The following is a 19962-nucleotide window of genomic DNA, read 5'->3' as shown; positions in this document are numbered from 1 at the left end:
CACATCCACCTTGGACCCCAGGAACATGCCAGACTTCTCCTTCTCCTCACCCTCCGCTCCCATCAGCCTCCTTCCCCTCCACGTCAACCCCTTCACCACCTCGCGGGCCAGGCTTTCTCTCCAATGCCAGGCCCTGCCTTCACCTGCCCCTGGGCCTGCTCCCATCAGCCCACGATGTCTCTCTGTGCACACGGTCCCTGTCTTTGCTGGGACAGCGTGGGTCCTCTCTCAACCTTGTTCTAGACCTGCCTTCCTCAGGGGCCTGAACTAAGTCCGAAGTAGCAGCTACGTTGCTGCTTCCTCTAACTTCCAAAAGGTAAAATTCAAGCACCTGTCACATGCCTGTTTCGAGAGGAAGGTGACATATCTACCAGGTGTGCTGGCTAGGCAGTCCTGCACACTCTGCCTGGCCTCTGGGTCGAGGATGCACTCTGCATGATCAGGCACCAAGGTGTGGCTCGGATCGAGAACGGGCACATTCACACATCGGCAAACCTAGCGTCTATGCACCTAAAGCTTCTTATCCCTAAGGCTTCAGCCCCTTAAATTCCCAAACCTTCCCGGCATCGGGCACTCTTCCACGGTGGAATTTTCTGAGCATGTTATCCACTCCCGTTACAGAACTCCACTCATGGGGACTCCCCAGGCTTCATGCGCCCTAAATGACTGTACTTACCAGCCTCCACGTCTGGATGGGCTCTGCACACTGCGACCCCTACCTCTGAGATCACAGGAAGTCTCCTGACCTCCTCCCCCCCCCCTCCTGAGGATGACAGCCTCCAGAGCCCACCCAAGACTGTGGGCCCATTCAGAGGGCAGTAAGGATCCGTGCCACGTTTACGTAGGGAAGTGGTGGCTGGTATGCGTGTGTGTGCACACGCGCGTGTGCCTGTTAGCATAGACGTGCGTGTGCTAAGCCTGCATCGGGGGACACTGTGACCTTTGAAAGTGGGACCAAACGGCCTTTCCCCAGGGGTGTGAGGTGCTCCGCGAGGAGACCTGAGCCGGTGGCACACGACTCTGACCCGTCCCAGCGCTGTGTTAACAGCCCTGGGAGACCGTCAGGGCCACTGGACCAGCTCCATGCTGCTCCATTTCCAGGCTACTCCTGTTCTCCCCTTGTTCCCAGCTTCCCAGTGTTCTCTGACCATTTCTTCATGCCCTGCAAGTTGCTTCCACCACTCATCATCCTGGCCAGCCTCCCAATGAAGATGAACCAACCCTCTGCAAAGGAAGCAGTCAATCTACTTGATGAGCCAAAGTCCTCCGAATCGGACCCTGTTTGTCAACCCCAGATACGTCAGCCACCGTTCACTTCCCATCTCCGTCTTTTTCAAGTCACAAAACATGGCATTAAGAGGACGCTATGTGGCAGGACCTGCAAAGTCAGGACCCCTGCTGCTCAGAAGTGGCTGCCCCTGCCTGGGACATCACAGTCGTTGGAGCTGATGCCGGATTCCCCTCCTCCCTCGTGAACCAGCAGGAGCACAGCAGGCCTGGAGCCGGGGACCCGCAACAAACCCTCCACGGGCAAAGCCCGGCTCCCGATCAGGCCCAGCAGCTCTGCCCACCGCAGCCTGAGGGCGCCTGGAGGGATCTCACACCAGGAGGGGCTTCTTCTCCCCTCAATTAATGGGGACTGTTTCCCAGAGTTCAGCTTAGGAGAAAGGAAAACCAAAACAACACACGCTTGCCCTGAGGATGGAGTCATGGGCATCTTTTGGGAGGGAGGGCGCACGCGGGCTGATCCCTGTGCCACTGGGCACCGCGAGCGTCTGAACGGTCATGTGGGAACAGAATGCAGACCCCAAAGTCCTGCAGGACACTCAGGGATCCAAACCACACAATCCTATGACCAGGTTTCACCCTCCGAAAGAAAAAACTGTATCTGCAAGATCTTCAATAAGCAAAGCATCTAAGGTTTACCCGCTTAAAAACCCAGCCAACCAGAACACCTTCAGCCTAGTGGCTGGCAGCACACGTGCCCCGCGCCCGTGAGCTTCTGCACAGCGCCCGAGCTTCCCCACGCCCAGCAGACTTGTCCCAGAGCTGCCGCGGGGACTCATCCTATGGGGACCGTCCTCCCTCGTCACCAGGCCCAGCATCACAGCAGGTCTTTCAGCCCGTCCACTGCACTCCCACGCTCCCTCCACACGACGCCCCTGCTCATCCCACAAGGCACAGCTGGAGCGCCACAGAGTCGTCCGAGCCCCAGGCCTGGGTTTGCTTTCCTGCACCCCATGCACCTCAAGATAACACGAATGTCTGTTTTCATTAAACTTCTTCGTTACTGGTTTAAAACCTGTCTTCCTGCTGTAACCACAAGCTCAACGGGGCAGGAACCATACTCGCTTTGCTCGCCTGTGTCCCTACCACCCCGCCAAGGGCCAGGAGATGCCCTCTCGACACAGGCTGACTTGAACTGATGCGGTCTCCACACGCCGGTGCTCTGCCCAAGACCAGCACCCTGGCGCCCGCCCATGAAGGTCTTCGTGAATGACACTACCGCACAGGAGGCTGGCGGGTCGGGCTCCAGGACACTTCAACAGACCTGAGGCTTTCTAAAGTAAGGAGACGTGGACCAGGACCGACACACGAACACTCCCAAGTGCGGACGGCAAGAGGTGAAAGAACTCACACCCACCAATCATACCTGAAAGCCAGGACCAAAAGGTAAAACATGTCCACTTAAAGACACAGCCAACTGCCAGAAATAAATGGTGCGTTTCATACAAATGTCCCCAAACCACCCCGTACATCCACTCAATGCACGTGCGCGTCCTGGAAGGCAGGACAGAGCACAAATCCTAGCTCCTCTGGTTCTTCTCTCTTCTAGACAATGACCACCACAGTCCGTCTCGCTGACGATTCAGGCAAACGCAGTTAAGGATGGCTTGGGTCTTACGGCATGAGTTGGTGGTAAAGTAGTTGAGACAAACTTACTTACCACATTAATTAAATGGTCTATTTAACATGGAATATCAATTCTCTAATCACATCTCAGCTGAACTTCTTCTTTCAATTAACAACCCCGAAGTCTACTGACAGGCCCTACTGTGCTAGGATCATTAAGAACATTTTCATTATCTGTCAAGGCAGGAGGAAGAAGCAGAAAGGCAAGCGCTCTCGGAGCAGGCTTCTCCCCTACATGAGAGCCGATTAGGGACGGAGCTGTGGTGGTCCTCATTAGTTGCTTAGCAATGAAAGCCCTCCTATGAAATCAGCAACGCAAACAAAGTGTGAGAGGTTGCAATAAAACGCACTGAACGAGCATGTTCTCGTCCTCAGAGAGTAATCTGTCCCAGCCAAACCTCCTCCCTCGGATCACAACCATGATGAGAAGCTGAAGCGGCTAGAGACACAATCTCATAAAAACAAACAAATATCAAGTCGGGAAGGTTCACGTGAAGACAAATTAAAATTGGTTTTTAATAAAAATGCTACACGCAAACAGCAAATCCCTCCTTTGGTTATTTATTTTTTATCCACAGATAAATTAAAAAGTAGATCCCACATTTATATTTTCAGAATTTTTCTAAAACTGAACATATGTTCGTAACAGGTACAGTTATATTACAGTTGACCGCTATAACATAAATGGAGAAAAAACACACAGCACTCAAAGAGAGACCGCACTGCCCAATCTAAATCTCCGTTAAACCAATTACTTTGCATGTAATTAACATTCCCATAAAATGAACTGCTACTAATATCAAAGGTAGAGAGGAGACAACGTGCTGCAGAATGCAATCAAAGAGGGCTCAGGTTTTAGCTTGTCAGCAGCACATTCGACTAACCTTCTATCCTTGACCCGATCCACTCAAATCCACCCCGTGAAAGCCGGCCATCAGAACAAAACCATGCTCCTCGTGTATGATTAAAAAGAAGACAGTAAGAATAAAAACTGCATCTTAATGTCTTCTTCAGTAGTTAAACACGTGGATTTACAGACTTTTTTTAAAGCTGGCATCAATGAGAAAACTATACTCTCTATTTTTAGTTGTCATTACAACATTTAACTTAATGGCACATTTCAACATTGGTGCAATGATGCACAGTAACTCGGCAAGGCCACCAAAGTTCACGTTTAATGTCTGCAGGGAAAAAACATCACGATATGGTCTTACCTATGTGTTCGCACATGAAGACTACAAAGAAAGGAGTGACAAGGTCATTAATCCCCTGAACATATCCACTGGCAGGGTGACGTATCGCCCATATAAACAATATCCTTTCAAAAATCTGCAAGAAAATTGAACAGGTGGTGAAGCAAAAGTAAACACATCAGAAACTTTAAAATGTATGCATTCTTTCCCTCAAAATACATATATACAATCAACATTTTTCACTGTCTCTAATATTAAAAGTAAAAATGTAAACAAAGTATTAATTGCTACTTAATTTTTTATAAAATCCCCGTTATCTTAATTTCTTACTGACTTAAAAGCAATTGCAGAGTGTCTCACTGAGCCCCGGGCTCAGCCCTTCCACACGAGCTGGCTCCCACAGGAGACACTGTCCGCCCCCCCCGCCAAGCCGCGCGGGCAGAGGCTGCACACGGCTGCCCAGGACGTGGTCAGGTGGTACAGCAGGACCTGGCCTCTGGGTGAGTGCTCCCTCCGTGTGGAGGGACGGGAAAGCAGAGGGCCGGGCAGGCGGGCAGGCAGGTGCACCCAAGGACGGATGGGTGAATGGAGAGAAGGAAGGAAGCATGGTGGGGGGAGGGGGGCTGTGGTCGGGGGAGGGGGTACATGGAAAGATGCTCTGAATTTCCCTCATATGGTAAACAGATTGTTTTAAATGAGGCAGAAGTGACATATGACATTATATTAGTTTCAGGTGTACAATATTTGAATAGTGACTCAATATTGGTATATATTACAAAATGATCTTTTGTAATATATGTAAGTCTAATTAACACCTGTCACCATACAGTTACAAATTTCTTCTCTGTGATGAGAACTTTGAAGATCTCTTAGCAACTTTGAGACATGCAACACAGTATTATTAAACAGTTAGCACACTGTCCATTACATCCCTGACTTACTTTACATTGACACCCCCGCCCATTGCACCCACAACCACCCCCACCTCTCCCAGCCACCAATCTGTTCTCTGTATCCATGCGCTTGGTTTGTTTAATCAGTGCACAGTTATCATCACCCAAGAGCACCTGCTCCAGCATCTTCCCATCACATACATTCCCACCAGCCGTTCCATCACCCAGGCCATGGACACAGGAGTAGCTTAGCCTCCTCTCTCTCTTGCAAGACCCTCGCTGCTGACCCAGGCCTCATGCTAAGAAGGCACACGGGGCAGGCTCAATGAGCAAATGCCCAAACAGCGCGTGAATTGCCTCATTTCCAAACAAGTCAAGCCTGCAGGGCTTGTACCCGAGGAGGTCAACCCCTTTCTGCACTGCCCTCACTCCCAAATATCACCGAGCTTGTGGTCTGCGTCCCCAGATCAGCACCAACCCAGCTCTACAGCGGGGGCCCTGGGGCCTAGATGGGGAAGTCTCTTAACCCAGGGCCCACGGGCAACAAGGGGCACCACCAGCCCTAGAATCCAGGCCCCCATCCACTGTGCTTGCTCCCAACAAAGAAAGTAGCCAGCACGTAAGCCGGGGCACCTGGGCACAGAGCCTGTCCCAACAGGGCAGCTGCTAAGGACCTGCTGCTGAACAAGTCGTGCGTTCATGCACATACGTTCATACCTGTGTCTCATTTTACAACAGCTTTCTAGCGAGAACTAGCAAGAATATTCAAACAAGAGCAAAAGACCAAAACCACTCAATACGTGGCATCATTTGCCATTTCTCTTGTGCAAACACGACGTGGCTGACACCGTGCCGCCACGCTGGGCACCCTCACCCTGGTGACGCTGGAAGCAGCGCTCGACCCGTCACTGCAGTGGCACAGTGGTCAGACTGGCACGCGGGGCCCGTGCAGGGGAGGACCCCTCTCGCAGACCCTAGCCACCACTCCGGGTAGCCACGCAGCAGTCGCGGCCCTGCCCAGCCACCTGGGCACAAGGAAAGCCCGGGACAGTGTCCCAACCCTCTCCTCACCGTGGACAGGGGAGGGACAGGCTGAGCAAGCGAGGGCACAGTCAGCGCCGAGACCGCACCGGGGACAGAGAGCGGGCAGGACCAGGCTGCACGAGGACGAGCGGGGGCAGTGCCCGGCAGGACGAACTTGTGACAGTTCACCACAGAGCAGTGCAGACCCATGAAAGTCAGCTAAGCACCTCCTCATGAATAAGACCCCGAAGTATATGTACAGCTCACTGGCCGGTTTCTACCCCACACTGGGAAGTTCTAGCAAAGACAACCAGGAAGATGTGGAATTCCCGTGCATGCACGCTCAGTCACGACGTGGCCAGGAACAGCGGAGCCTGAATAGCGGAGGTGCATCCCCACCGTCAGCTCGGGCAGGCCCCCAACTGGAGACCCGCAGGTAAGACTATGGGGCCAAGCGAGGTGAAAAGTACCCGCTCTGGCCCATGCCTCCCTGGTGGAGTGTGGCTCCTTCAATTCCCAGCACGGCCTTCATCCCCTGCACAGGGCGATGCTCGATGGCGCCAAGAGCACCCAGGGATGGGATCAGGCCACTCCTTCGGCCATTCTTCGCATGGCCCTTGTCCCCTCTACAGGGCTACCCTCAAGACATGGCAGCGGGGCACCCAGAGATGGGGTCAGCCTACTCTGAAAGAAGCTCCCGGGCTGGGCACCCGAGTAGGGCACCACATCGGAGAACCACATGGTGCAGGGGCACTGTCTGCGGCACCCTCCAGGTGACCCAAGGCAGGGAGCAAGGACCTCTGTGGTCGCCACACGACAACCAGGCCTGAGGAGAGCTGGGAACAAAGGCGAGCGTCAGCCCCACAACACGTGGGTGGAAAGGCTCCACAGTTACACACTGCGTTCCGGAGGCCACTGAGAGCAAAGGAGAGATGGAGGGGTGCCTTGAGGACAGGAAGGCGTCACTGGGGACAGCCCTGAATGCCACGGTGCGGTACGTGGGCGTCAGTAAGCAACCTAAGCCCAGTAATGACAACGCTAGTGTGATCACGTACTTGCTAACATCGATTAAATGCTACTGTCCTGACCACCTTCACTAGCTCATCCTCCTCCACACGTGGAGGCAGGTATGATTACTACCCCTTTCAGCCGAGGTGGCGGACAGACCCCGGATGGCTCTGTGCACCCCCCACCTCCTGGTGTACGTGCTCTTGTGTGGCCCCTTCCCCTTGAGTGTGAACAGCCCTGCACCCTGCTTTGCACAGGGGATGGGATGTGCAAGATTATGTCACAGAGGACGACAACCGTCCTGCTGGGAGACGCTCTCCCTGCTGGCTTCAAGGACACAGGCTCCCACACTGTGAGCTGCATAAGGAAAGGGCCATGTGCCCAGGCCCTGAGGGCAGCTGAGAAGCAGCAAGGAACCCGGGCCACAGCTCCACAGCCTACCAGCAACCGAATCCTGCCAGCAACCACGTGGGCCTGGAAGCGGGCCCTTCCCCAGTCAAGCCTCAGATGCGTCTGCAGCCCAGACCACACCTGATTGCCACTTGGGGAGATCCTGAGCTAAGACATGCCAGACTCCTGACCCAGCGAAACTGCGGGACAACAAATAGGAGTAAGTGTGTGTTGTTTGAAGTGCTAGGTTTGTGGTGATGTCGTCACACGGGAACAGGTAACTCATACAGATGAGAAAGCTCAGGCAGCCACAGGGTAAGCAATTCACCCAGAGCAGCAGAGCCAGGAGTCCACGCTGGTATCTGACTAAACGGGGGTCTTGTGAGGCTTACAAAATGCCACCACCGATCTGCATTAGTACACAAGAGTTGCTTTCATATGCAAATCAAAAACGAGAGACCACCAAAAAATTATAACTATATGGTAAGAAAGAAACAGCGACGTCAACGAGCTCCTGGTGAGCAAACTACATCTAAACTTGGTTTCCACCTGTCCGAGGCCTAGCAGGGACCCGGTCATCAGAGGGCCTGGTGTGCACACGTGCATGTGCACAGACACATGGTATGTGTGCACAGGTGTGAGTGCGTGTGCACACAGATGTGTGCTACCTGTGTGTGGGCAGGTGTGTGGTACACGTGCGTGTGCACTGGAGGAAAAGCCAGAGCTCAGGGCACCGAAATCTCCTTTCCTGCTTTGCAATCTCACTATCCTGGGGGAGTGGTCATGTCAGCAATGGACCCCTCCCAACCCTGTCACTAAGCCCCAGACTTTCAGAGCACTTGGCTATCGCTCGCTCGCTCTCTCTCTCTCTCTCTCTCACACACACACACACACCCTAACCCCACTCACAAGCAGGAATGCAGGTTTTCTTTTGGCAACCCTGGCACGGAAGAAAAGCTGGTGCAGATGACTGAGCCGGCTCCGCACGGCAGGGAATGTGGAGGGGACGTGAGTGTTCTCAGTGCAACCAGCACCCGGGCAGGCAACTGGAGTGGCCTGCTCGCGATTCCTGGGCCCAGAGACCACAGGTCTAAGAAAGCAGCGGGGGAGACCTGCTGGCCGGGTCCCAAAGCTTCCCTCGTGGAGAGGCCAGAGCAAGCTGTCCTGAGATGGACTAGGTTCCACAGGACATTACCTGGGGAAACTGAGGAAAGCACTCAGGGGCAAACGCGTCTGGTGAACACGGCTGAGCAAGGAGGCAGGAGGAGGCAGCTGAGCCTTCTCAGTCTCAAACAGACCGCTCACGTGCTTCCAAAGCCTTCTGTAAGGGAGCCAACAACCTAGCAATCGCCTACTGCCCCCTTCACCTGGGCCCCCGTGCAGGGCTTCCAGAAGCACGGGCCAGCCCTCACGCTCACAGCTTACAGAGTGCCCTGTATCTGTACTACTTTGGGAAAACTTCCAGAATTCAGATTTCCCATTAATTAAAGAAAAGCTATCAGTCAGGTAGTTCAAATTATTTATACTTAACTCTACTTGATCTCTCTTGATAACCTGAAAATTATACTATTAAGGCTTTAATCCCAGTAACATGTAAATAAAGAAATAAGTAGTTCAAGCAAAAACAAAAATGGTTCTTTTTTTTTAAAAAGATTGTATTTATTTATTTGAGAGAGAGAGCGAGCACAAGCAGGGGGAGGGGCAGAGGGAGAGGCAGACTCCCCGCTAAGCAGAGAGCCCGATGCAGGGCTCCATCCCAGGACCCCAGGATCATGACCTGAGCCGAAGCAGACGCTTAACCGAGCCACCCAGGCACCCCAAAAATGGCTTTTAACAAGACAGGCAGGTTAAAATGCCGAAGAGCACGGCCTGCCGTGGAGGTTTGTGACAACGGACGCAAATCCTGGCCCTGCCACTAAAGAGACACATGTCTGCGGGTCATCACCCCAGAGGTCCAGCCTCGAGGCCACGGACAGCGGGGGCTCCTTCACATCTTCACCCCTGCAGCAGCCTCCAAAACAACCAGCTCCAACCCCTGCTCTCAACTCCACTGCCACCAGCTGGTGACCGTCATCTCGTGTCTGGTCCCCCTGCTAACACCCCGGACCGCACACCCCCCAGAGAGGCAGCAGAGCTCCCGGTACACATCAGGTCACACCGTGGTCGCCAGAGGGTAAATGCAAACTCCTGGCCCCGACTCCAAGGTGCCTGGCCTACCACTCCCTTCCCCACCTTGTCACCTCCGCTGGGTCCTCTCTCACCAAACCAGTAACTTCTGTCCCCACCTCAAGGCACCTGCACGTGTTCTTTCCACCTGCAATGCCCGGGCACCCCTGATCTGCAGCATTAGGTCAGAGTTCCAGAGCCGCCTCCTGAGAGCCAACTTCCTGTACCGCCCCAGCCGGGCCAGCAGCCCCTCTTCCGAGGCCGCAGCTCCAACCACTCCCACGTTGAGCCCCCTGAGGAAGGGTCCTCCTGCATCCCGCTCACTCCGTGCTCTCAGGCCTGGCACGTAACGGGCCCAGAGGAAAACCCTGGAACTCTTTGCTGGATGGAGGTGTGAATGATCCGGGTCCTCCACCCTTCATTTTGAGCCCCCTCTTGCCTCTGCTCTCCAAGGTCTGTGCCATTGGTGAGCACCTGGACCTTCCCGTTCCGGCGAGATCTCAGACAACACCTGGGAGCCGGACCGGCGGTTCCGTTCTGTTTCTCCATCAAGTGGTGCTCCAGACCCAGCTCTTCAGATGCCAGGCGGTGGGGACGTCAGGGGCCCCCGACCTGCTGGAGAGGCGAAACGGACTGGAGGGCAGGGGGACTCAGCTGCACTGAGGGGAGGCGGTGGGAGAGCACGTGGCACAGGGAGACTTGAAGAGGAGGCGACAAGCAAACAGCGCGGTGAAGGCTGACGCGGAGTTCTTCGGGAGGCAGGAGGAGTAGAGCACAGAGGGGGACGCGGCCAGGAGGCAAGGGGACAACGCAGGGCTCGGGAAGCCCCTGGGCTGAGTCAGAGCCATCACGCTTCGCAGAATGACCCGGTCCCGTATGCGGGGGGTTCATGTTCATCATCGGAAGACTCTCCTATCTCCAAGCCACAAGCCAAGGCCCGGGCATGAGGAGAGTGTGCCACGTGAGCGCAAGGCAAAGCACCCACGTCCACCCATCAGCTCCGTTTTCCACAGGAGAGCGTCCGAGCATCCTCCTCGGGGAACGCCCCCCACCCCCCCCCCGCCCGTCCCGACTCCTGACAGCGGCACCCAGCCACTCCGCAGTTCTGGTGCACGCCAACGTCCACACCAGCTGAACCACTTGTGCAGTCACTCTGCGGCTCACAGGCCCTTTACCCTGACATCTGTTCTGGGTGAGCACTCAGCTCTCCCTGTCATTACAGAGCTGCCCCCAGAGCCCCTCATCTCCCCGCATATTATTTTCCTCTAACGATAGCCATTAATTTAGAAAATAAGAAATAAAACACCAGGATTTATATTTCTTTGGCAGGAAAGGGGGAAGAGAAGGTAAGTAACTGGCCTCTCTTCATCCTGTCAGACTGTCCTGCCACGCCGGGGACACACCAGGAAGCCACGGGGGGCCCCACCCCCAACCAAAGCATCTGCAGGCCCCAGGCCCGCACACCTGCCCCGGCAGGCACCCCCAGTCCTACGCGCCCGATTCGGCCGAGCGGCACGGCCAGACGCCGCACCCAGCACACACGGCAGCAGAGATCTATCTGAGGGGGCAGGCGGAAGCCTACCTTTTACGAGGTGACAGACAGTTCAGCCTTGTCTAGACTCCCTGGAGGAAAAACTTGCCATTAATTGCAATAATGTAGAAAAGATTTCCATGTAGGGAGAATGCCTGGTGACACTGGGAGCTCATAAATCCAGCACATGGAGGAGAACAAAGTCCCGAGCTGCCCGCCCACTGAGGAGGGTCACGTGCAGGGTAGCCAGGCAAAGGGGCCTGGGGCGGAGGGGGCCAGCAGGAACCGCAGGGCAGCAAGCATCCCAACAGCCCCTCCTGAGGGCCCCAAGGTTCACTCGTGCCCCTGGCCACCCCCTTCCAGCTCCCGTCCCTGCTCCCTTCCAGGGGCTGGAATAGGACAGGGGCCCAGTGGCCGCGGGAGACAGGGCTGCTGCAGGACACCTGGCCCAGACCTAAATCTAACCCGCCCACTCGAGGCTGCACCGGGACAACCATGGGCCGGGCTGCAAAGCTGATTGGCAGGACTAGGCCCAGAGCAGAAACTACACGTGCCGTTGGTAGGCTGAGGGCTGCTTTCTCTTTGTTTTTTTTTCTCATCACTGACTGATTTATCCTGTATCTTTTGTCTTAAATCACTTCATCTGACTTTACTTTGCTTCTGTTTGAAGTCACAACTACCACAGGTCTGAGTCCAAGTCACTCAACACCGTCCAGAACTCCCTGCCCCAACCACCTGAGATGGTCCCATGGGGCCCCAGGGTCCCCACGGCCTCCCTCTGACAGCTCCCGGCTCACGGACCCTCAGCCCCATCCTAACAAGGTCTGTGAAGACCTGAGCGACAGTGCGCCCCACCTTAGATCCCGCCCCCGCCACACACATGACCGCGAGCACATTAGGATGGGACCTCTGAGGGCCCATTTGACTGCCATCATAATGAGCTCTCCACAGAGGAGACGTCGCTGAGAGCAAGCCATGAGGAAACAGGACCCCGTTCCCAACATGGCGGGACGCGTGCTGCAGGGCTTCTAAGCTGCATCTGACGCCCGCTCTTGTTCACAGCATGCTCCGAGCGATGTCCAAGCTTCTGCGCTCAGGCTCGCAAGAGACATCACCAAGAGACACGACCAAGCAGGGCTTTCCTATCACCTTTTCCAAGCAGGTGTTTTCAAAGTCAACAACATGACCCTTTAAGGGGTACGAGTTCAGCACCAGTTCCCTTGAATTTACACCCAGTGATGGGCCGGGGGGCAAACTGGGAGCAGGCATTCGCTCTTGCTGGCTTCTCCACCCCCAGGGCCCGCTGCTCCCTGACACAGTCTCAACTAAAAACGAAATCCGAGAGGAATCTTCTAAAGGACATTCACCGAGGTCAGCCCACACTGATGGTACAACCCCAAGGACGGGTGGCTCCTGCACGTGCTCTCGCGCCCTACTGAGGAAGGCGCCAGGAGAACAGCGTGCTCCGGCCACTGCCAGACCTTTCACTGACCAGGCCCAATTCCGCAGAGTTCCCTTGGGGCCGGGCTCAGAAAGTGACAGAGGCCAGAGCCAGCGGGTCACCGAAATCAAGGGTCCAAAGCCAGAGGGGCCAAGCCAGGAATCAGGAAGAGAGACCCAGCCAGAGGCCTGGGGGGGCGTGGGGCCCTGGGCCTGCACCTGCCCAGCCCTTGCCCCCAGGGCCAGCACCGAAGGGCACAGGACAGCGCTGCTGAGCTGCCCGCCACGTGCCAAAGGCAGCTGAGCTTGGGGCTGGAAGCCACCATCCAGCATCTACCGCCCTGCCTGCAACAGAGACATCACCAGGACACCCCAGGCCTGTGCCGCCTGCCGGCGGGGCACGGGGGGGGGGGGGGGGGGAGGCGGGGCCGGCCAGCCTGGGAGTCAGGACATTCTTCCTACAAGGTTGCTGGAGGACCAGGTCAGGAAATAGAGGCTCCCCAGAACTGTGACACGGGGGACATCAGCAATTCAGTGTTACCCTCCAAATTCAAGTGTCCCCCCAAAGCACCCTGATCGGGGCTATGTTCTCCAGCTCTGCGCACGGCCAGAACAAGGCTGGCCACACACACACACATACACACACACACACACACACAGACTTTCTGGACGAAGCGACAGGACCCCCTCCACTTCCTGCAGGCCTGTCTGTGGCCACCCTTCGGGAGCACTGTGCTGAGGACAGAGACCACGCCCAGGCCTGGGAGTCCACTCGGACTTCTTCAGGGGCTCGCAGCCCCCAGCACGTCATCTGCCAGAGGTCCAGGGGTTTCAGTGACCGCAGCAGGACAGGTGCAAGCAAGGTTGCTCACACGGGGCGTGGTGAGCCAGGGGAGAGAGCCATCACGGCACGCTAACTCAAGATTAAGTAATGTGCTGTCAGTTTAAGTAGCAATATCATCTGCCAAAGGACAATAAAGGCAGGATGCGCCGCGTGTAAGGGTAAGTTTAGTAAAAACACAGAACGATGGGAAATGGCTCGAACAATGAATACACATTGGGTCTCATTAGCCGTTAAAGTTCTGTTAACATTCCTGATGTGCTTGTCTAAAGAGTCGGAATTCATTAAAAGTAGTTCGAACTTGAAACTCTTCCCAAAGTATCTTTTCTACGAACCAGCTAACACTCAGGAATAGTAATAAAAGAGTTGTTACTATCTGTCACCGCCGGGGCTGAAAAAATGCAAACATGGCAGGCATTCCCAGCTCATTCGCTCACCAGACTTCAGACGCCTGAGCACCAAGAAAGGTTTCTCCTAAAAAACTCAAAGGACATCCCTGCACAGAAGGCTCCCGGGAGGGCTCGAGAGGTCCCCATCTTCACTCTGCAAACATGCCACGCCCTCATGGGTCCCCAAGGCAGGACCCGGCCAGCACCGCGGGGCGCTCCAGTTGCTAAACCACTCTGTGGTCTAAAACACGAAATACACTAAACCCAAGAAGGCCACTGTGCCCATGAGGACTTACAAAAATCTGATTTCAGAAATCTGAAAACACTCTACCATATGCATGACCCACACACAGCACACAAAGCACCATGGAGATCATTTCTGTGCAAGGAACATCATCATCCACAGTTCTGCGGGGAGGACTGGGGGGCTCATATCCCTGGAAACCCAGGAGCAATGTGGCCCAGAAAGAAGTTACCACAGCACAAGCTTTTGCAACTTGATCCAAGGAACACCAGCCCCATATGAATTCTAACACCTGGTGAACGACACCAAGTAAGAGCCTGTAACAGATCTAACACGTGCATTAAAAGGCAGCCACCTATCACACAGAATAGACGCCGGACATACCAAGACAGCCCCCGATGATTTGTCACGATGTTAATTAATAACGTAGAGCTCTCTTAAAGCAAGCAATGAGGCCGTGTGGTGTGTGAATTACCTGACACTCACCTCCTTCAAACAGGACAATTTACGCCCCACGTTCTGCGCTCAAGTGTTTAATAGGTTAGCAAAGGCACAGACGTCTCACTACACTCAAAACACCTTCAAACAGAACATCGCAGTGTCACTATTACCAGACCAAAGATTCAACACAACAAACACAGCTACACGTCAAAGCGTTGTTAAGAAACGGGCTGGTCAGAAAGAAGCATTTTTCAAATCCAGGAGCGACCAGACTTCCCTTCTGGCGGCGCGGCTCACCCAATGGCCACTGACCTGCTCCCGCCAGGCCCTGGAACAATCCACCCCCAACAACCAGACTTACTTCCAGAAGATACAGTCCCTCAATACCAGGAAGTTTACAAATAAAATCCACCACGTTAAGAGAATAAGGGTGCAAAAATATTCTCGTATCAGATGACGGGGGAAGGACTTGATAGACCTCAACAACCATTTATGACTTCAACACCACGACCAAGGCAGCACCCCTCACATGACAAACAGCATCTGTAAGGCTTAGAGTAACTACCCTAAGTCAGTGTAACGTGAACAGGCCTCCCGTTACAATCAGGACCGACACCGGGATGCCTGCTTCCCCCACTGTCCTCAGCGTTGTGGCAGGAGTCTTCGCCAGCAAAACAAAACAAATAGAAAAGAAAAAGAAACTGCCATTATTCACAAGTAGTATGATTACCTTCTCTAAAACGTCAACCACATCCACACACAAAACATGAGAACTGATGAAAGAGGTTAGTAAAATGTGCCAGATAGAAGATTCACTGACAAAAGTCAACTGCCTTTCTAGAGAGTATCCAAAGAAGGCAAGAAAGAAAACATTGTTTAAAAATAAAAGATCTGGGGCGCCTGGGTGGCTCAGTCATTAAGCGTCTGCCTTTGGCTCAGGTCATGATCCCAGGGTCCCGATGCGGGCATCGGGCTCCCTGCTCCACGGGAAGCCTGCTTCTCCCTCTCACACTCCCCCTGCTTGTGTTCCCTCTCTCGGTGTGTCTCTCTCTGTCAAATAAATAAAATCTTTAAAAATAAATAAATAAAAATAAAACATCCAGAGAACTAAAGAAATGCAAAAACAAAATGTGAATTCTCTCCAACTGATGGGCAGATTCAACGTGATTTCTAGGATTTTCATGAAACTAACGAGCTGATTTTACATTTTCACAAATAGCCCAGAACGAGGCACGGGCAGCCTGGCCTGCAGGATGGCAAAACCACAGAAGCAAGAAGAGGAAGCCAGCAGAGGGACAAACGGACAGACAGACCAGCAGAATGGATGACAACCCACACGGAGCCCACATATGTATGGAATCCTGATTTAAGACCGAACCGATCCATGGGTGGGGGCACAACTGCTTATCCACGTGGGGAACGTGTTCAGAAATCAGACTGCCACATCAAACTCCACGCACATAAAGTCCATTCCAAACAGATTATGGCCCTAAATCTAAAGGGTAAAACTTTAAAACTCTTGGAAGAAAGATTCAGACTTCTTTGAAATCATGAGGTTAAAAAGAATGTCTTAAGATGCAAAAAGGCGGGGCACCTGGGTGGCACAGTCGGTTAAGTGTCCACCTCCCAGTTTAGGCTCAGGTCATGATCTCAGGGTTGTGAGATCAAGCCCTGTGTCAGGACCCATGCTCAGCACAGAGTTTGCTTGAGTTTCTCTCTCCCCCTCCCTCTTCCTCCCCCCAAACGCATGCATGTACGCTCTCTCTCACTCAAATAAATCTTTAAAAAAATAAAAACAGATGGGGCACCTGGGTGGCTCAGATGGTTAAGCGTCTGCCTTCGGCTCAGGTCATGATCCCAGAGTCCTGGGATCGAGTCCCGCATCGGGCTCCCTGCTCCTTGGGAGCCTGTTTCTCCCTCTGCCTCTCTCTCTCTCTCTCTCTCTCATAAATAAATAAATAAAATCTTTAAAAAAAAAAAAGAGGAAAAATCTTAAATAAATAAATAAAAAATAAAAACAGATGCAAAAAGGCATAATCATAAAGGTGAAGACCAGGGAACTGGCTACAGTAAATTGAATGTCTACTCACCATCAGGGTGAAGAACAACCCACTACCGGAAGGGAGATGCATGTATCCACATGCATCCAAAACAGAATTAGCACCCTCAACAGATTGGCAACTCCTTTAAATCAACAGAACAAACTAACAAACACCACAACAGAAATATGGAACAAAAGCATTTCACAAGAGAAGAAACACAAATGGCCAAGAAACCTATGAAAAAATACTTGACTTCATGTGCACTTAAGGAAGTGAAAGGTAAAAGCCCAGCAGGCCACCACTTCATGTCCACAGCCAGGGCAGGGAGCTCGGCCTGACAATCCCAAGTGCAGGTGAGGGACAGCGCTGGGCACTCTCCCCAAGACCTCCACCCAGTGTCAGCTGTGCACACTGCGCCAGCCCCCAGGACCCCTCCCCATACACACCCCAGAGGCACTCTCTACGCGCACACTGGGCTCACACAGGAACGTGCACAGCGACGTCCTGAGAAAACACACAGGAGTGAAAATGGCCGGAATGCCCAAGCGGCGTGAGACCGGAGGGATCAACACACACACCAAGCAGCGGAGAACTATGCAGCACCGAAAAATGAACGCCACCCACAGGCACCAACGCGTAACCCTGAAAACCAAATGCTGTGACATAAAGAGCAACCACAGATATATTTAGAATGATCCCATTACAAAATAAAAATTAAAAAGGGTAAAAACATATATATGCATATAAACACATGATAAAACCAGACAGCAAAGCAAGAGAATGGTCAACCAAAATTCAAGAGAATGGTCACCTGCTGGGAGACAGGGAGGTGTCTGGGGAGGGCCAGAGAGGGGCCTTCACAGACACTAGCTCTTGCTCTTTCTTCAGCTAACAGTGGGCGTCTGTAAGTTAATGCTTACTCGTGTCTTTGAATTTGAACATATATGTTATAGAAATCCTTCTGCTCTGATATGTTTTGCCATAAAAACAGACAGAAAAGGAAAGATCTATGATCGGAGTCCCGATATATATACCAGGAGAGTTTAGTGAACTGAATGTATAACAAATAAGTACTTCGGGGCCTCTCACAAACGCATCCCCACCTCTGTGGAGGGAATGGCTCAATTATGACCCAAAGGAAGAGACGAGGAGGAAGAAGCCACAGAAAGGGGAGCACTGAACACGCCCAATGCCTGCAGGACCCTCCAGCGCCACCTCTCCTGTGGGAGGACCTGCAGAATACCCACACGGAGGAGTGTGTGATTTAATGTGGCATCATTCAGCCACCGTGCCTCACGCCAGGCAGCACCGCAGGGACCGCAGGAGGAAGGGGCCCCGGGCCCCGTTCTCACAGTCTGACGAGACCAAGCCAGGAGCTCAGCCACGGCCAGGATCCTGGCAGACAGCTCACAGATTCGCTGAGTTGACCCAGCAGACCCCTGCCAGGCAGCCGGGATGGAAGACACCAGCGTGCAGGCTGCTGCGCCTCCGAGCGAGGTCGCATGGGACAGAGACTCTGAATGGGCTGCAGCAGGAAACACGGGCACTGCCGGGCCCACCGTGGCAGGAGCAGGTGGGGCTGACCTGGCCGGCTCAGGCCTGGGTCTAGGGGTCAGCCACGCAGAGCAGGCTGCTGAGGAGTCCTCCGTGGGCAAATGCCAGGAACCCACTTGGATGTGGCCCCAGATCATTGGTGGCCAACCCCAGAGCCTCCAGAAGCGGTCTTCCTCCAGCTACTACCGGCCCGGCCGTGGGCAGGGGGCAGGGCCCACGCGTCTCCATACAAGAGCGCAGGAAGTGCACGGCCGCGGGCAGGAGCCCACTCTGAACGTCCCCTGTGCTCTGCTTCTATATGCCTCCTAGAAAATGTCCATCCTTCAGGGCCATGGAAAACTCATCACCCTAATTCTAAAAACTGCACATAAATAATGTGGCTTAAAAAGCCTGCATGTTTCATTATCCTCTGTGTCTGTTTAAATGTAATGAGACATCACTTCTGCATGGCTAATTGGAAAAAGCATCTTATTTCCCTAATTTGTGAAACTGCTCTAAGAAGCAGATAACCAGAGGGCAGATAATGTAATAACCACGGAGGCAAAGTCACTCAGTATATGATGAACTTCTCAGGAGAAAAAGCCCAGCAGTGATATCTGAATATGGTTCTTGTAATAAACTCACTGCACCCACCATAGTAGCCACAGGGCCACCGGTCCGAATTCGTGTTTTTTTAATGTAACAAATCTAGTTTGTTCAACACTGAGCAAAAGATTTAAAAAAAAAAAACAATCAAAAGAACAGGGAGCCAAAAAGTTATGAATTTTACTTTCAGACAACAACATTGGATAAAAACATTAATTATCAATTTCAGCAAAATCTCCTAAATCCCATGAGGTTCCAGGAGATGCTCCAGGCACCCAGGACACAGCCAGGTCCCAGCCCCGCCCTCGGGAGCGGACAAACAGGAAGAGGGAGTCGTGTCATAAACAAAAAGTCACACACAATCCCACAGGAAACGCCGCGAGAGGGTCATCAGGGACTGCACCTCTGACAAGACCACCTTCCAGTAAGATCTGAAGGCCCAGAGGGAACCAGACACTCACTCGTCACAGGTGAGAGAAAGAGGCATCTGGTCAGCTGTTCATCGACAAGTAGCCGTGAACAGCGGCTCCGGGACACACGCTGCCTCAGGGACTGGAGCTAGAAGGTCTGCTGTCCTCCTGGGACCCATTCGACCTGGGGGAGGGGCGGTGACCTCCTGACAAAGGCCACGGGCTCCCGCTGAGCCTCTGCTTCCCGGCTGGGAGCACCTGGGCGATGGCCATCCGGCCCTACACCATCCACTCTGCTCATTTCAAGACCTTCTTATCAGCAGTTAAACAAGTCCCAAGGCCTCCAAATCTAGCTGAGCTTCCATAAAATAGGGATTTCCAGGGTGAGCTAGCCCCGGGAACAGGCAAGCGAAAGGTCTGAAAAGCAATTCAATAGTGAGCAAAAATGGAACAGACACATCATCAAAGAAGATCTACACATGGCAAATCAGCATATGTAAAAATGCTCAACATCATGAGTCATCAGGGAACTGCAAATTATAACCCCATAGATACATTACACACCCGCTCAAAACTGGTGAGAATTAAAAAGGCTGGCAATACCGAGTACTGACAAGGACATGGAGCAAGACTCTCACGCCCTGCTGGTGCGAGTGCAGACCGGGACAGCCACTGTGGAAACCCGAGTACTGACAAGGACATGGAGCAAGACTCTCACGCCCTGCTGGTGCGAGTGCAGACCGGGACAGCCACTGTGGAAACCAGGTTGTCAGTTTCTCATGAAGCAGATGCACATTCACGTCCCATACAACCACCCTTCTGCCATGTACTCAGCACAGAGGGGACACAGGGGCCTTCGCTAGCACTCTACAAGGTTTACAGCAAATCTGCGATGACCC

The 19962-nt window shown here is 53.3% G+C and overlaps 1 protein-coding gene across 8 annotated transcripts in view; it reads right to left on the bottom strand.

Annotated features, from left to right (window-relative positions):
- Nucleotides 1-19962, bottom strand: part of TBC1D22A (TBC1 domain family member 22A) — a 584905-nt gene that overhangs the window by 463523 nt on the left and 101420 nt on the right. For 7 of the 8 annotated variants that reach the window (XR_004300946.1, XR_004300945.1, XR_004300943.1 and 4 more), the window contains exon 8: nucleotides 4128-4242. The exons of the other annotated variant lie outside the window; for it this stretch is intronic. Coding sequence is in view for 1 of the 7 variants with exons in the window: in XM_032416658.1 (XP_032272549.1) it covers nucleotides 4128-4242 (115 nt within the window). In the remaining 6 variants the exon portion in view is untranslated. The remainder of the gene's footprint in view (nucleotides 1-4127; nucleotides 4243-19962) is intronic. 8 annotated transcript variants of the gene reach the window in all.

This window comes from Phoca vitulina, unplaced genomic scaffold (assembly GCF_004348235.1).
Source record: "Phoca vitulina isolate PV1807 unplaced genomic scaffold, GSC_HSeal_1.0 scaffold19, whole genome shotgun sequence".
In the NCBI taxonomy this organism is placed as follows: domain Eukaryota; kingdom Metazoa; phylum Chordata; class Mammalia; order Carnivora; family Phocidae; genus Phoca; species Phoca vitulina.
The sequence above is the reverse complement of the archived record's forward strand: the minus strand, read 5'-3'. Positions and strand labels throughout refer to the sequence as shown.